Genomic DNA, 18074 nt, shown 5'->3' with positions numbered 1-18074 from the left:
TAAATAATAATATGAAAAAACATGTAAGAGCCTACAACACAATGGTAACTTGTGAGCCTCTCATCGGGGAGGTCTTGGGTTTGAAACTACTCAAGCTTAACGAAGGATAATAATTAATCTTCACAAATAATAATAAATAAAGGATAAATAATCAAGGCTTCAACCAATTACCTATCAAATATATATATATATGAAAAAATAACGATGTCTCTAACAAATATTATATTTGACTAAATAAATTATAGAAACTAAAATATATATATAAACTAATATAAAAAATTAATTTAAATAATTTAAAAACTAAGACCTAAATCAATTTAAAAAATGAAAAGTTAAATAAATACAAATCACAACATGAACTAATGTGGAGATTACAAATAATTATTTTTTTAAATAAATAGGAAAAGAAAAATAATAGCTAAAAGTGAAAATTTAAAATATAATCTTATGTGAACAAATTAGATTATTAATAATTTTCAATTTAAATAATATAATATTTACTAAAATATTTTAAATAGATTAATAAATATTATTTGTTTAAATTCAATTTATCAAATATGAAAAAAATAATCATTTAAAAAATTCTATCAAAAAATCTATTATGAAAAATTAATAAGAGAAATATTAAAAAGAAGTCACGTCTCTAACAAATATTCTATTGACTAAATAAGTTATAAAAACTTTTTTTAAAAATTGAAATAAAAGAGGAGTGAAAATTTATTCAAGCTAAAAGAGAACCAAGAAAAAACAGAAAAAGGGCATCAGACAGCCCTATCAAGATCAACCAAGTGATCAAGTTGATGAGACAAGCCCATCAGAAGTTGAGTCTTATCAAAAATGTTCCAATTACACATATGGTTAGAAGCCCACTTCGCCAAACAATCAGCAACACTATTCCATTCCCTAGGAATATGAATGAAAGTAACAGACTCTAAAGAAGTACACAAATTATGAATCTGGTCTGCAATTAAAGCTAACTTCCAACTAACAACTTTAGAATGTTGCTGATTCAAAAGATGTATCACCACTTGTGAGTTAGATTCACAGATAAGCCTTCTCCAACCAAGGTCACAAGCATTCTTCACAACATACAAAATAGCTATGGCCTCCTTCAGGTTGTTAGTGTGATGACCTTTATAAATAGAAAACACAAATTGGACATCCCCCTTACTATCTCTACCAACACCACCAATGTCAGCAGGGCCTAGATTTCCCTTGGAAGACCCATCCATGTTGATTTTAAGTATACCCTGCAGAGGGGCACTTCACTTCTCCACCCTATTTATCTTTCGCAAGGGATGTCTACACATCTTTCTTAGTAGTTTTCCATGTGAGGGGGGAGTATTCAAACAATTATTGAAAATATCCTCCCCTGGTTCCATGGCCTCAGAAGTGTCAGATTTTGCAGAAACAATTTCCCCCAAAGAATGGAAAATTTTCCACTATAAGTTAAGAATCTCTAAAAACTCATCCTTAAAGATACGACAGTTCCTTTCCAACCAATTATGCCAAATAATAAAGGAGGGTCCAAGAGTCTAGGCAACTTGAAGAAATGAAGTCTTGATAGGAGCCTTACCCCAGTGAGCAAAGAATTTTGCCACTGAGGAAACATGCCAATAGGATTGGTTCCACACATTCCACCAAGAGTGCCAAATATGTCTAGTGAAAGAGCATTGCAAAAAGAGATGAGAGATATTTTCTTCACTAATCCGGCATAGAACACACATTGAGGGTCCTTGGAAGCCATGCTTGCATAAATTATCCCACATAAGACATTGGCTATGGACCACCAACTACATTAAACAATTACATTTGGGCCAAGAAAACTTGTACCAAACTTGCTTCCACCAAGGCATCTGAATGTCCCCCAACGTTTGTCGAAGAAGCTCGACATATCCTGCAGACACTAAAAAATTTCCAAACAAATCTTCGCTATCCCAAGCAAGAACATCAGTACCCACCAAAGTAGTACACTCACAAGACTGCAAAATCTGAAACAACTCTGTCCTATCCTCCTCAGATCCTCCTGGAGGCCATTTAGAAGGGTGTTTCCAACATAAGGAAGGAGCCAAACCTCTAACACACCCTATCTTATAAAAAGCAACTATGTCCCAACTAGCAGCACTAAAATTTTGATAGAGGGCATGTAGCTGAGGATGAGTGGTAAGAATAGGAGGGTGCCCATCCCAAGAGTCAAGCCAAAATAAAGCTTTTGAACCTGAATGACAAATCCAAAAATGATCATCTTTAACCAACTGAGCTCCAAACTTTAGCATATTCCAAATCATGGATCCTCTCCCTTCCAGAGGAAAGCAGTGAACCTCAACCACATCAATATCTGAAAAATACTTATGGATGAGAATACGAGCCCAAAGTTGATGTTGGTTAGTACACCAATGCCAATAAAGTTTTGCAGCGAGAACCTGTCCATTTAAAATAGCTAATCGTAAGCTAAGGCCACCCTGCTTTTAAGGTCTACACACTGTTTCCCATTTAACCAGACTCCATTTAGAAGTTGAAAGGTTCCCACTCCAAAGGAATTGACGAGATAGAGCATCAAATTCCTGAAGAAAATACATAGGAGCAAAAATGAACAAAACACCTGTAAATTTGAAGGGCTTGAATAACCGATTTTAATAGAGTCAAGCAAGTAGTAGTTGATAGCCATCGATGAGTCCAATGATTAACCTTTTGTCGTAGTTTATCAAGAAAAACTTGCTAGGAAGATCTAGGATGTCTACCAATAGTAAGAGGAATACCCAAATAAACAAAGGGAAGAGACCCAATCTAAAACCTCAAAATAGCAGTAATACGCCTCTGAATAGCCTGGAAAGTATTGAAGAAAAAAATGGAGGATTTGTTCTCATTAACTTTCTGTCCTGAAGCTGCAAGATACACATCCAAAGCATGCCTAAAAGAAGTAGCTTCCTAGACGAGCCTGTCCCATAAATAAAGTATCATCCACAAACTGAAGATGCAAAATAGGAGGCAAGCCAGCACCCCATTTCCATCCATGAATCAAACCTTGGTGAGCATGAAGCTTAAGAAAGCGGCCCAAACCCTTAGCTAGAATGATAAAGAGATAAGGTGAAATAGGATCCCCTTGGGGAAGTCCTCTAGCAGCACCAAAGGGCTCTAAAGGGACACCATTCACCAGAACAAGAAAAGAAGTTGAAGTAACATAACTCATAATCCAGTTCACCCACTGTTGGCAGAAACCAAAAGCTAAGAGGATCTTTTGGAGAAAACTTCATTTGGCTCTCTCATAAGCCTTAGTCGTATGCAACTTAATAAACATAGCTCACTTTTTTTATGTATGCATAGAATGAATAACTTCAAAATCAATAACAATTCCATCAAGAATTTGCTTGCCAGCCACAAAACCACCTTGTTCCTCTGAAATCACAACTGGAAGGCATATCTTGAGTCTGTCAGCAATCAATTTGGTGATAATTTTGTACAAAACATTACAAAGAGCAATGGGATAAAAGGAGTCAAGATTGTCAACACCTTCTTTCTTAGGGATAAGAGTCAGTAAAGTACAGTTCAATGCATGAAGCATTTTCTTATTCCAAGGGATTCCTTAACCATCTCCAAGAGATCCATATTAATAATTTCCCAAAATTCCTGAAAGAATTCCACAAGGAAGCCATCTAGGCCTGGAGCTTTACCTTTATTCATCCCAAACACAACCTCTTCAAGTTCAGATATCAAAATTGGACGAAGAAGAGAATCATTCATAGCATTAGTGATAAGAGAAGGAATGCATGAAAGAATTAAGTTCTCCTCCTCAGCTACAGGCTGAGAATCCTCAATAAAAAGGTTAGAATAAAATTGAAGGGCTTCTTTGGTCATAGCAGATTGAGAAGAAATCTTAAATCCTTTAGTAGTAACAAGAGAAGAAATATACCCTTTATTATGACGAGCCTGAACCAAATGATGGAAAAAAGTAGTATTTCTATCCCCTTCCTGCAGCCAATCAATGCGAGCCTTTTGTTTCTAGTAAATCTCTTCCCGAAGTTCCCATTCTTCCACATCCCGCATAGCCTGGGATTCAGCCCTGCCAAGAGCCTCTGTAAGCCCAGAGCCCCTGATTTGGCGAGTAATCACTACAAGATGATCTAGAGCATTCCTCTTTCTAGATTGAAGGTTCCCAAAGCAAGAAGTATTCCATCTCTTAAGATGATATTTGACATATTTCAGTTTCTGCTCAAAGAAAAACATAGTCGTGCCATAAGTTGGGCCACCCTCTCTCCACCACTTAGCCACCAAATCATAAAGGGATGAGTCTCGGAGCCACATAAGTTAGAATCTAAAAGAAGGGTTCTTAGGGAGTGCAACAAGAGAAGAAGAGAACTTAATCGGCCAATGATCAGAACCTCTCCAATCAAGAATTTTAGAATTTGTAATTAGGCCACCGCCAACCCAATAACATGAAACAAGAAATATATCAAACGTTCTGCGATATCTTCCTAACCACTCTGTCTATTGTTCCAAGCGAAAACCGCATTTTAAAGCTTAATATCAATAACATAAAGAACATCTACCTAGGCTTGAAAAAGATCGAAAGCACGGCTAAGCCTAGGCCAACCTCCTCTTTTCTCCTCAAGACTTAAAATACAATTAAAATCGCCTCATAAAATCCAAGGAAAATAAGGAGCACAAGAACACACATACCTAATGTGATCCCAGAGATGAATCTTCCCACGAATGTCAATAGGGGCATAAACATTTGTTACAAGAATAGTCTCACCAGACTCCAAGACAATAGCCACCATAGAGATTGAGTAAAGACTAGAAATCCACCAAAGAGGAGAAATCTTTCGAGGGTCCCAAAACAGAGCCAACCCTCCAGAATTCCCTTGTGAACCAATACTTGACAATGACCAATTACCAAATGAGTGGAGCATGCTGATGCATAACCTGAACAGAAACCTTAGTCTCTTGAACACAAAAGACATCCAGAGAATGAATTGCAATCAAATCATGAATAGCTTTTTGAAGATAGGTGCTATTCAAACCCCTATATTCCAAACTAATAATAAATAAAAAATTTAAAAAATTTAAAAACTAAAATCTAATTCAACTTGAAAAATCAAAAGTTAAATAGATAGAAATCACAACATGCTCTAATTGGAGATCACAAGTAATTAATTTTTTTAAATAAATAGAAAAAGAGAAAACAATAGTTAAAATTGGAGATAACAACTAATAAATATCAAAACAAGAGTTAAAAGTGGAGTAAGATAAAAACTGGCGGTAAACAATTAAGGGGAAGGATTTACAATTTTCCAGTCAAACTGGACAACTTTTTCGGCCAACTAACAACTTTTCCGTCAAAATTTCAATTTCTAATAACAAAGTTCCCACAAATAGCCTATCAACTAAATTATTTAAATTCTTTTTAGTTTTTTAAAATTTGTTTAATGTTATTAAAAAATTAATTAATTTTTTTAAATTTTAGCCTATCCTTGTTCTACTTTTATATTTTATTATATTACACGCCTCATGCTTTTCATGGAACATAAATAAATAATCCATTATTTCCTACAATTTATCCTTATAAAAAAAAACTATATTATTTCACGAGTTCATTGGTCTTGAGGCATGTCTTGATTTTTTATAAACCACTACAAAAAAGTAACAATTTGTGGATTTTACTAATCTTGGGGCATTACCTCTTTTTTATACCTTACTGCAAAAAGCAAAACATTGAAATATTACCAAGATTAATTATTGGCAATAGCAAAGGAGTGAAGCCTCATTGAGTAAGAGATATAAAAGATCTATCCATAAGGATATGAATTTAACTAAAACAATAAAGAACATTCCCAAGGTTTATCTTAAAGACTTAAGTGACATAAAATTAAAAATTACAACACTAGTTTAGTGGGTTGTTTGTGATTGGATATCTCTCCAATAACATTTCTTGAGCAATTATGATTGCATGTGAGTGTCCTCAATTGTAGTTGTTGTAAACAAAATTGTGTCCTTAATACGTCAAGATTATTACATCATTCGTTGTAGTTCTTGGTAAATAATTATTATTAATTGTGGATTGTTTGTTTGAATTATAAAAATATATCATATGTTAAGGAGTTATTACAATAGGCAAAACGATTCTCCTATAATGGAGGAGATGGAATGTAAATGTCCCCATCTTTTTAGCCTCTCAGTGGAGTTCTTAGCCTTTACATTCTCTGAAGGCTAAGTGGAGAAATAAAGAGAAATTGATTAAATTAATTTTTTATAAAGTCATTAAATAAATTAAAATTAAAATGTGACTTTATATTTAATTAATTTAATTAAAAATGACTAAAATAAATAAATTAAAAGAATCTTCTAGGAGGAATTAAATATTATTTCTTCTAGAAGGAGATCCATCTATTGGAGGAAAAGAATAAATAAGGAGGGTAGCCTCATTGTTGAGCATGGAATGTGTTGTCATCTACTCTTCTACATAACTTGTAGAGCCAAAGGTTTCTGTAGTTGCTACGTTAATCGTTGGGAACAAACAATCCCATTGATTTGCATAACTGACGTGGTGAAATATCTTCTAAAGGGTTGCGACTTTAAGAGAAGACAAATCGGTCTTTTCGTTGTGCCAAATTTGTGACCTAAGACCAGATTTGTAGAGTAAGGAATAAGTTGGATATTGCTACAGTATTGCTACTGCGATATCGCTGCTACAATAACTTTGTTGCATTACCATTGCTACAATGTCGTCACTACAATGATTTGCTACAGGAAAATTCATATTTTTGGACCAATTCTAGGTTTTTATCTATACTACATTTTGCATTGTTGGAGAGTAGATATTTAGGGCATTGATACGGTTTGTAAAATTTGTTGTAATCGGATTTGTATCAAAGTTTTATATCATAATTTGTTGCCCTAATTTCTCATTGATGTAGATGCATATTTTCCTATTTGTAATCAGTGTTATACAAAAACAATTACATCTTCATTGTTAGATGTTTGGTGTGTTCCTTGCAAGCATAATTATTTAAGTTTCGCATTTAGAAAGCAATGAGAATTTAGATATGCAATATATCTCTTGCTTGCAAAGTGTTTGATGAAATGTCAAACAAGTGAATTAGAGAAGACTGTGTGTTTGACAAAGTTATAACCAGTTGAAGTTATTAGATGGAACTCCCATAAATATGTAAGATATTATTGAATGAAATAAGAGAATAGAAGCACACCATTATTTGTGTGAATAGAGGTATTTAGATAGAGGTATTCAGACTTCCATTTGTCACTGCCCAAATTTTCAAATATATACTTGTATGAAACATAAAAATCCATTTGCTTCCCCTTAGGGGCCTTGAAGGGAAAACGTTAAAAATATATAGAGAAATAAATTGGTTAACGTATAAAAAATCTCTCCTCTTTATTAGCACAAAGCACATGCAACAATGAACATTCGATGACGTATCATCCGAGTGAGCAATATAAGGTAGAAATATTTGATATAATTGCAACTTTATGCAAATGGCAGCTTGCAACGTATTCTCAAATAATCAACCAAAGTAAAAGTTGGGAAAGGTTGTTGAAAATGGTCTTGTGAGGCTTAGTCAATGATTTGGCGGCAAAGGCCAATCACCAAGGTTTGCTATATTCACCAAAATCATTGCAGTGGTTTTCAGAGCAGGTACTTTTATTATGCTTCTAGGGTCATAATTGTTGATTTCCCATAGATTTGCGATTAGTATCTAGTTTCATCCAGTGACATACGTATGGGATATATTAGATCATCTAGGATACCAACCATAAATGTTTTAATGACCATTGACTTTTAAATGCTGTTGTTCCTTTCACTAAATTACCAAAAAAATATTTTTGCCAATGTACATAAGCCCATGGAAACTCAACAATCAAATATTTGTAGAGCTCGCAACTTTTTGCCAACCTTATATAACTAAGCTTATTTTGGATTTTGACGGCTTTAAGAAACCATGAATAACATTATAGTTAAAGATGTCAATTTGGTCTTACATCTTTAGTTACAGTGTAACCAGCTATGGAGATCCACGGTTTAATAGACCAGTAAGCAAGTCCACAGGATATTTAGTCGCACTCTCTTGGGATATCCTTATGTACAGAGCATGACTAAGCTGTATGACAATTACATTTCAATTTCTCTTAATCATCTTTGAAATTCTCTCAAAACACCCTCATTGGCCTAACAGAGCCGCAAGACTAGAAGAGTTGCTTGTTCTTATTGGTTGGCCCACACTACATGCACAGTTTGATCACAAATCATGCCTGATTGCCTCGTCCAACTTGTTCCCCAGGGTTAGTTTTCAATGTGTGTCCTCTGAAATTGCAAGGTCTGGCTTGGAGCACCAACACGTTGAAAGCCACACCAAGTGTAGAGCTTTACATCTTGAGCAACTAGAAGCTTTAAAGAAGAAAAGTAAATCTATGGCATTGAGTAAGAATTTGACTTGGAGGGTACTTGTGCTTGAAGATGAAATTCTCTTCATAAGTGAAGAAAAATTTAATTGTTAATCTCTATTTCTCTCAACATTAAATAAAGTTGTACAACATATTTTAGTTACAACTGAAACATGATTCGCTTGAAATACTCGAATATGGATCTTTCAAAATTTCAAGTCCCCAGATCAATATCCAAGGAGAGCTCTTCAATATCTCCGCATAACATTATATAAATGAATTTAGTGAAAAACCATGACCTAGAGCTACACTGCAAATTAAAACCTCATGTTATCTTTGAACAGGCTTGACATAAATTAGTGAAAGCTAGAATGACCATTAACAAAGACACAAATGTTCAGCCTGAAGCTGCCAGATTGAGTTATGATTTTGTTCATTCAACTCTAATGCCCGTGCAAACACAGAAGACAATAGCACCTCTGAACTAAACAGAAATGTCTATCCTGTAGTTACCATGTCACCTGTAGTACGATCCAAGGAGGAAAAGTGTGGTTGCAGAACATAAGGTTATAAATAGTTCCTGCAAATTTGTTCATACAAAATTAAATTTCTTCCAAAGTAGCCATTTACATATAACAAGTAACGTATCTACGAACATGTACATAAATTGCTTAAAGTCGAAACAAAATTCAAAAATCTTACCTGGCTTTTAATAAGAACTTGTGGAATGTAAAAATTGAGATATTCAATTACATTGAGGATACCTGTGTAAGCCTAAACAAAGAAAAGAAGCATGAGAAGTCCATTATTCATACAAGATACTATTTATGCAAAGAGAATTGCCCAGAAGAACAAAATACTGAAAGGAAGCTAGTTAAATAAATTATTGAATATTGAGAGTTGTTTATGATAGTCATGCACATGCTTGGTAGAAAGAATAGAATGAAAATTTATGATATCCACATAATATTGGTGAACAACTTCCAGAAGCATGATCATGACAAATACAAGAAAATCCAAATAATATGTATTATTCCAACTATGATGAAATCTAAAAAAGAACAATTACTACTTTTCCTCAAGGCAACAAGAGGGAGAACTCATATCAAGAATCTGGTTCTAATTTAAGAGGAAGAGGACAACATTGAGGCCACGATTTCTCATAAGGTAGAGGCAGATTTAATCCAAAAGGGCAGCTAGTATGGAGTTACTGTGGCAGGAACTTCGGTCATATCAAGAAAAATTGCAAATCAAAGAAACCAAATGAAGAAAGAAAACTGAACTATGCACAAGAAGACACAAGGAATTAAAAAGGTGGTCCAAATCAAGGTAAAGATGAAGATTGCCACACTCTATCTTTCTAACAGTGAAAGTGGAAACACAAGTAATGATGTATGGTCTCTAGATACAAATTGTTCCAATCATATGACAGATTGTTAAGAAGCATTTTTCAAAGACTGATGAAAATTGAGTGGAAAAGTTTCTCAAGTATGTAGGGAAGGTAGGTTGCATGGGGACACGTACCAACACCCCTGATACGCGTACTCAAGTATCGGATACATCAACCCCAAGTACCGGGTACTCAGTGTAGAGAATCATAGCTAAGGACCTTGATTATGATTTCTGATTTTTTTTTGGTTTTTGTTTGCGCATCAGCTTCTTGTTTATCAAGCTTTATCCAATACGTATTCAGTTTGAAACTTTGATTCAATACTGATTAACAGTAAACTTTATCACTGTTCAAATCAGAAGTTTATTATTTGCAGTATGTCATTGTTATACAATTTATGATCTTCTTGTTCATGTTTAAAGTCTGCCCTCTCTATTACGCATCTAAACATTTTATCATATATTATTATTACAAACATATAGCAGATCTAAAACTGAAAACAATACATTACATTTGCAAACTTTGTCACTGCTCTTGTTTGGAAAAATCATTGTCATGGCTCATAATTTCATAGTTTCTATAAATATTAAATTATAATTTACAAAAAAGTTTAACATGCCTAAGTATCCCCATTCCCTGTTTTTAAAAAATACTCGTACCTGTACCCGTACCAGAACCCCCTAAGCTACCTTAGTACCCCTGTCCCCATGCAACCTTGGGTAAATACAATGTAGATACGAGACAAGGGAAAACAAAAATTGTTTATGAATACCACTGACCACAATTATAACATAATTCTTACAAGATTCAAGAATTGGCAGATTAACGGATTTCCAGATGATTGATTTATTAACAAAGGAACAAATGTGTTCCTTATAAAGAATTACAAGGACGTAGACTGAAGACGAAATTAGAAACAAAATTGAAGACAAAAGAGATAGGATAGGAAACATTCCTATCTAGACTGAGAGACGGACTACAGACAAGTAGTTGACCATTATAGAAAGTATTTAACTAAGGAGATAATATCTTAATAAAGATACTAAAGATATTATCTTAATACCCTCCCTTAATGGTCAACGTACGGATGTCAGAACATTCTATGATAACTGAGAGCCGTTAGACAACAACAACAACGATATTGGACCTCCAAAAAGGGGCAGATATTGCTATTGCAGGTGGTTGTAAAAACACAGAGCCATCTAAAAAAGGGTAACAAAAAACGCAAACCTTTTTTCTATTCCGCAATTTTGCAGACGAATCCGGCCTAGAAGTCGGTCGACTCCAGTCACAAATCTGGTGGCCAAAGAAAAATTCGTGATTGGCAGAAATCGTGAAGAGCCGAATGAAGTAGTTTAAAAAACGGGAGCAGTATTACGTGTTTGGAAGTCACTTTTTTTTTTTTAAGGGTAGATTGGTCGAAATCTCAAACAAAAAAAACCCTCAGACAAAAAACCTCAGATAGAAACCCTAGCCGTGATTGGGTGTACGAACAAAAACCCTAACCGGGTTGTTTGTGAAAAACCAAAAGTAATTTTGAAAAAAAAACTTAACAAATAATTTCAATAGAAATTATTAAATTTTTTTCCGAAAAAATTTGAAGTATTTGCTCTGATACCATGTTACAAGATTCAAGAATTGGCAGATTAATGGAGGATGATTGATTTATTAACAAAGGAACAAATGTGTTCCTTATAAAGAATTACAAGGACGTTGTTTCTTTTTAGAAACAACATAGACTGAAGACAAAATTAGAAACAAAACTGAAGACATGATAAGAAACATTCCTATCTAGACTGAAAGATGGACTATAGACAAGTAGTTGACCATTATAGAAGGTATTTAACTAAGGAGATAATATCTTAATAAAGATATTAAAGATATTATCTTAATAATAATTTGGTGAGTGTCAACTTGCTTGTTGAGAAAAATCTTAAACTGAAAACAATACATTACATTTGAAAACTTAGTCACTGCTCTTGTTTTGAAAAACCATTGTCATGGCTCATAATTTCATATTTTCTATAAATATTAAATTATAATTTAAAAAAAAGTTTAACATGCCTAAGTATCCCTGTCCCCTGTTTTGAAAAATACTCATACCTGTACCCATACTGGAACCCACTAAGGTACCCTAGTACCCGTCCCCATGCAACCTTGGGTAAATACAATGTAGACACTACACAAGGGAAAACAGAAATTGTTTATGAATACCGCTGACCGCAATTATAGCATAATTTGGTGAGTGTCAAATTGCTTGTTGAGAAAAATCTTAAACATTTAAAGATAAAGTTTGTAGTTTATACCATCTACGATATGAGAGAAGGAAACATGATTGCTATTGAAGAGATGACGAAGAACAGGATACTCTTGTTGAGAAACAAAGCCAAATGTTTGTTGTACTGCTATTAAGAATGCAAGTTGGTTAAGGCACCAAAGACATGGACATATATTCAGGGAATGTATATGATAGATCAAAGAAATTGACACATTACTATCAAAAAATTTAAAAAAGAGAAATGGAACCGTCCAAGGGTTGTGAACTTGGCAACCACACAAGTAGCTTACAGGCATGAGGAAAGCAAATTAACCATTGATACTTATTCAGATTTATGTGCTGCGAAGTCCATGGCAAACATAGATATGAATTACCACATGTGCACATGCATACACACATGTGACTGCACGCATGCACACACACAAAGAGCATTAAATATGTTTCAGGCTCTGATAGAAAATAAAAGTGGGAGACAACATTAAGTGTTTAAAAATTAATAAAATGGGTGAATTTTATTTTGGAGAGTTCAATGAATTGGAATCAAGCGAAAGTTAACAGAGGCAGCAAAATCAAAGGCAAAAAGGAAAAACATAATACAAATAAAATCAGCAAGAAGCATGCTAGAAAACGAGTATGAACAAAATATTAAGTGCTGAAGCAATTGAAACTGTTGTTTATACCATGAAGAGGAGCCCAACTATTACTTTAATAAATACAAAACTATGATGTAGAAGAAATCCCACAACAGCACACTAGAAAGAATTTGGCTGGTTATCTTATTTTCCCATAGGTTATGACAAGAGATAAAATTTGGATGCAAAGATTCAAGCATGTATATTTACCGTTTACAATGTGAAAGACAATACCGACAAGCCTTCTTCCCCGAAAGGAAGGATGAGCATTATTTTAAGTGTTGCAATATTTGATGGGGGAATATGTGCAAATCATTAAAGGAATGAAAAAGATTTAGAAGTCAAATTATAACTTGGGATCAAGAAAGAGCCAAAGGTTCAAGAACTACATCAAGTTCAAGCAATCTTTATTTTAAGAGTAAAAGGTACATAAACTTGTCCTCCAAATCTAATGATAGATCATTGCTTTTGAGATAATATTAGCAAGAAGTCAAGTTGGAGAAGGCAAGCAGGATGAAGTTGATGAACTGGTTAATTGCTGTAATGTCTCTTCCTTAGGCAGTTTAGATTATAGCAATTAACAATTCCTAAGTTTGAGTCAGAAATATCCTTACAAATATCGAAATATCGTGTCTTTGTAATTCTATATAAGGAATCTTATCTCCTTTTAATACAACTACAACAACATTGATTTACCATAACATAAGGGGGGAAGTTTTACTTTCAGTTCATACAGTCCCATTGGCTAACCATGCAATCTTCGAGAATGCAATGGGTAAGCTTTTTGTTATTGGTTGACACATGAAGACGAGCCTTGCAATCAATGGACAATCATTCCATCAAAATTTTAAATGGAACAGTGATTACAACCTCTGAATTATTGTAAACGAATGCATGAGTAACTGAATTGAAGAATTCTATCATTAAATGCTAAAGGTTTGTGTGAGTTTATAATAAATTGATGGCATCCACAAATAAATAACATATGAATTCAATCAGAATTGCTTACCAATGATGAAACAGCAACACACCCAAAGACAAGTGCAAGACTACGCAATAAACGCTTTCCTGTCCGAATGCTTTGGCTTTCATCTTCTGCATCCTCCTGAAACTCAGATTTGCATGTATATATAGATATATGAAATATTTTGAATGAAATTCACTGATAACAACATGCCAGAAAGCATACATGCTAACACACAGGCGATTTAAATTAACAAGGAAAAGCACATAAGCACGATGCCCATCTTGTTTGTCATTCAGTACATGAAAAAAGGAACCAAAAAAATGCAAATTCAAGAAGATCTCTGTCTGTATAACTTAAATGAGCCATAATTATGAATACAATAAAGAAATATTTTTGCATCAACCCAAATAAGCAGATGGTAGAAAAATTCCTTTGTAAAAAGAAAGATACATAAAATGTCATCTCTACAACCAAGATATACATACAGTGGATGATGGAATTGACGGTTGCTCGAAAGATTTTAATTTCTCGAACATCCTAAAGATGTATCCAAATGTTAAAAGCTGTAATGGCTTGTACTCTGCTGAACGAGCATAGATTATCCAACCTGTCTGTAGATAACAAAAAATACTACATATTAGCGTCTATAATTGAAAAAAAATTGTTTAAGTTTGGTTGCACAACACCTGCATAGTATTAATTATTGAGATGTATGGCTTTATTATCCTATTTATGAAGATCAACCAGTAATCAAAGTTAAAGATGCTAAACATCATACCTTCACTATAATACCACCTTCTAAATGAGTAAATTGAAATTATTAAGTTCAGAAGGGAAAAGGACTGGCAGAATCAAAAATCAAATTAAAGGAGGTGATATAACCTACATTCCATAGCATTTCGAGGATGACAATGGGGATGGGCAATGGCAAGGTATACTCTTCCACAACGTTTCCTAGAGGACCATTTTTAGGCTAAGTTACCATATTCGCTGCCGAAGGGGCAAAATCGAAATTCAATTCACATTAAATCGAAGTCGGTCCTAGTTTGATCCAAATTCACCAAATGTCTACTAAATTTCCTGTGGATTCTTCATTTCGCACCCTGGACGAATGTTAGTGAATTTCGAGCGAATTTGGGAGTCAACAAAAGAGCTCAGATGGAATGACAACAAATTTCAAGCAAATCTGGGTATACGAACAAAAAAAGGTTCGACTTTTTTATGGTTTGGAAAGGTGTTTGTTACTTTATTATAGTCGTTTTTATCTCATATTCGCACCCAACCCTAAAACGACGCCCTCAACCATATTCACACTTCTTATTACGGCAGTTTGCTTTTGTGTTTCAACTTTCTGCTTGCGGTTTGTTTTTTCATTTGTTTTTGTGCGGTTGACTCACCTTCAACTGTGTGTGTTTGTTCTTGAACCAAAGGTCCAAAATGTTGACTCCAAAGGCAGCGATTGCAGAGGTAACGGTTTGTATTTGATAGCTTCAATGGTTACTCCTGAGGTTGAGGTAGTGGTTTGTATTTGATAGCTTCATAGCAGATAACAAAGGCAGCAATTTCTACTCCAACTCTAGAAATTAAAAAAGAGGTAGGGAAATATCAAAAATTGCATGCAACTTGTTAGATTTGAGTTGTTCTAATTTCTTCCAAATTGTTCTTAGTTTTTAAATTTTCATTATGAACTTACTGATATATGCTAAGAATCCATTACAGTTTAGTTTGCATACATAAGTGAGCTTTTTTCATATTTAATTTTTTGTTTTATTTATTGTGTAATTTTAAATTTTTTTGTAGATTCTATCATGGCCGCAAGTGATTCTGTTGGCAATAATCCCCACTTCAAAATCGACAGATGTTCCCCACTTTGGAAACATGTGCAAGTGATTCGACCAATGCCGGGTGGAGGAGGTTGTGTGGATTTGTAGCCATTGCAAGGAGGAATTTAGTAGCTCTTACAATAGAGTAAAAGCACATTTGCGCTTTATTCCTCAAAAAGGCATCAAATTTTGCACCGGTAAGCCAAGAGTAAACGGAATGCTACCTAAAACATTTCTTCCGAATCACATCGTAAACAAATATATTCAAGAACAAAAGCAATTAGAGAAAGTTGCTGGGAGGGCAAATTCTTCACATCCATTGGAAAGTGGTAGGCCTCTAAAGAAAGGAAAAACATCATCTATGTCTTCAACTACCTCTCATAGTGAACCACCTGTAGAGGGCCATCCATTCTTGCATCCTCCTCAACAACAGATTGTAAATAAAAGAGTAGTGAGACCCTTGGAATCATCATTCCAAAATGAAGCTAGAGACATTGCTAATCAAGCCATAAGCAGATGCGTTTATGCAAATGGATTGTCATTTAATATTGTTCGCTCACTGTATTGGCAATACATGGTGAGGGCAATTAATGTGGCTCCAAACGGGTTCAAGGGCCCTGGGTATGAGAAGGTACACACCACTTTATTGGATGATGAGGTGGCCCGTGTAGAGAATGCCATGTTGCCCATCACAGGTGCATGGGTCGAAACAAGCATGACAATAGCATCAAATGGATGGAATGATGCAAAGAACCGTCCTTTGGTGAATGTTCTTGTGGTGTCTACAAGAGGTGCAATGTTTGTGAAGGAGAGGTAAAGGATGGTCCTTTCATTGCAAACATTCTCATCCAAGCTATTGAGTAAGTTGGCCCTCAAAATGTTGTTCAAGTAATAACTGACAATGCGAAGAATTGTAGGACTGCTGACTTATTGATTGAGTAGTACGAACACATTTTTTGGACACCTTGTGCAGTGTACTCACTCAACCTAATGCTGAAAAAAATTGGCACTAAGGTTGAGTGGATAAAAAAAATGTATAAAAAGGCACAAGAGATCCAAATGTTTGTCACGAACCACCATATGACGCAAGCCATATTCAGACAATTCTCTAAATTGGAGCTCTTGAAAGTAAGTTGAATTGTTTAAAATTTAAACATGTTTAAGGAAACCAAGCCACTTTAGTAAACTTTCTATGTTTTCAAATTTTTAATATATTACTGTTTTCATTTTAAAATAGGTTGTTGAGACCCGCTTTGCCTCCAACACCATTGTTTTGAGGCACCTTATCAAGGTTAAAGACGCATTAAGTAGAATGGTAACTAGTGCTAATTAGAGTGTATGGAGGCAACCTAATAGTGATAAAGCAACTGCCATAAGGGGATTGATACTAAATGAATCTTGGTGGGATCGTGTTGAGTACCTTCTCAAGATCACCGAGCCTATACTGAGCATGATCCAATACACTAACATGGATAGGCCTTGCTTGGGTGAGGTATATGATGGCATTGACTCCATGATTGAGGACATTAGAAATATCATAAATGAGAAAGAGCAAGATCCTAACGAAAAGTTCTTTAAGGAGCTACAGTTAATCATGATAGAGAGATGGAACAAAATGACTACCCCTTTGCATCTACTTGTCTTTGCATTGAGCCCCAAGTTCTATAGCCAATCAGTCCTCAAGGGGAGTACCACTAGAGTTCCCCCATACAGAGATCCTGAAGTTGCTCAAGGGTACTGTTGGTTCCCAAAACCATAGATTGGAATCCTACGAGCCTTGCCTACTCGATGCTGGGATATCCAACCGGTTAAGGCCAACTTGACAAGATTGATCAATGTGATCCAAATCCCTTGCGCTTCTGGCTCTGCAAAACCGAGGCGAGTGTAACTAATCCTAGACGAAACACTTAGATCCAAGACGCTTAAAACAGATCAATTAGAACGCAAATGCGGTGAAAGCTTTCAAAATGGCAAGAACTATAGAAAACTTTAAGATTGCAAATTACGAATTAAAACAAAAGTAAATAATTGTATGAATGTTTTTTAAATAGAAGTGATTATTATAGATGATTGCAACAAATGAATATATTAATTCTTCAAAGGAAAGAAATGAGACATTTGCCAGCATATGGATTATGAATCAAGAGTAAAAGACCAGTGCTTAATTAAATGAGCAATAGAGTCAATATTATTAGTTGAAACGTACAACTTTATAGAGTTCAATATATTAAACTATAAACAATAAAAATTCGGATGCAACAGATCAATTACATAAACGCAATTTTAAATTAGTCTAAAATGCACTTTAACTCCTGCAGAGACAAATTAGACATAAATACGGAAACAATAAAATATTTTACAATATTTACGTTTATCAAATTTAAAATGTAATAATGATCCAGTCCACTTATCCGAATATTAAAATATTTACAGAAAATAATAAAAAACACTTATAAAGGACACAACTTAATAAAAAATTAAAACTCTAATGCAAATAAATTAAATAAAAACTTCTTACTGATCCGGAAATAAAATCGTACTGGAGACACTCCTTACGGATGATTCATCCAATACAATTCGACTC

General features: G+C 34.4%; 1 protein-coding gene across 1 annotated transcript in view; it reads right to left on the bottom strand.

Annotated features, from left to right (window-relative positions):
* Positions 1-8502: 8502 nt before the first annotated feature.
* Positions 8503-18074, bottom strand: part of CJD1 (Chloroplast J-like domain 1) — a 99244-nt gene continuing 89672 nt past the window's right edge. Inside the window, exons 7-10 of the mRNA XM_089808806.1 lie at positions 14153-14278; positions 13710-13805; positions 9103-9174; positions 8503-8980 (exon numbers count right to left, since the gene is read on the bottom strand). Of these exons, the coding sequence (XP_089664932.1) occupies positions 8918-8980; positions 9103-9174; positions 13710-13805; positions 14153-14278 (357 nt within the window). The 3' untranslated portion in view covers positions 8503-8917. The remainder of the gene's footprint in view (positions 8981-9102; positions 9175-13709; positions 13806-14152; positions 14279-18074) is intronic.

This window comes from Cupressus sempervirens, chromosome 11 (assembly GCF_028749045.1).
Source record: "Cupressus sempervirens isolate cs-2001-9-10 chromosome 11, ASM2874904v1, whole genome shotgun sequence".
NCBI classification, from domain to species: Eukaryota; Viridiplantae; Streptophyta; class Pinopsida; order Cupressales; family Cupressaceae; genus Cupressus; species Cupressus sempervirens.
This window is presented reverse-complemented; position numbering and strand designations above follow the sequence as displayed.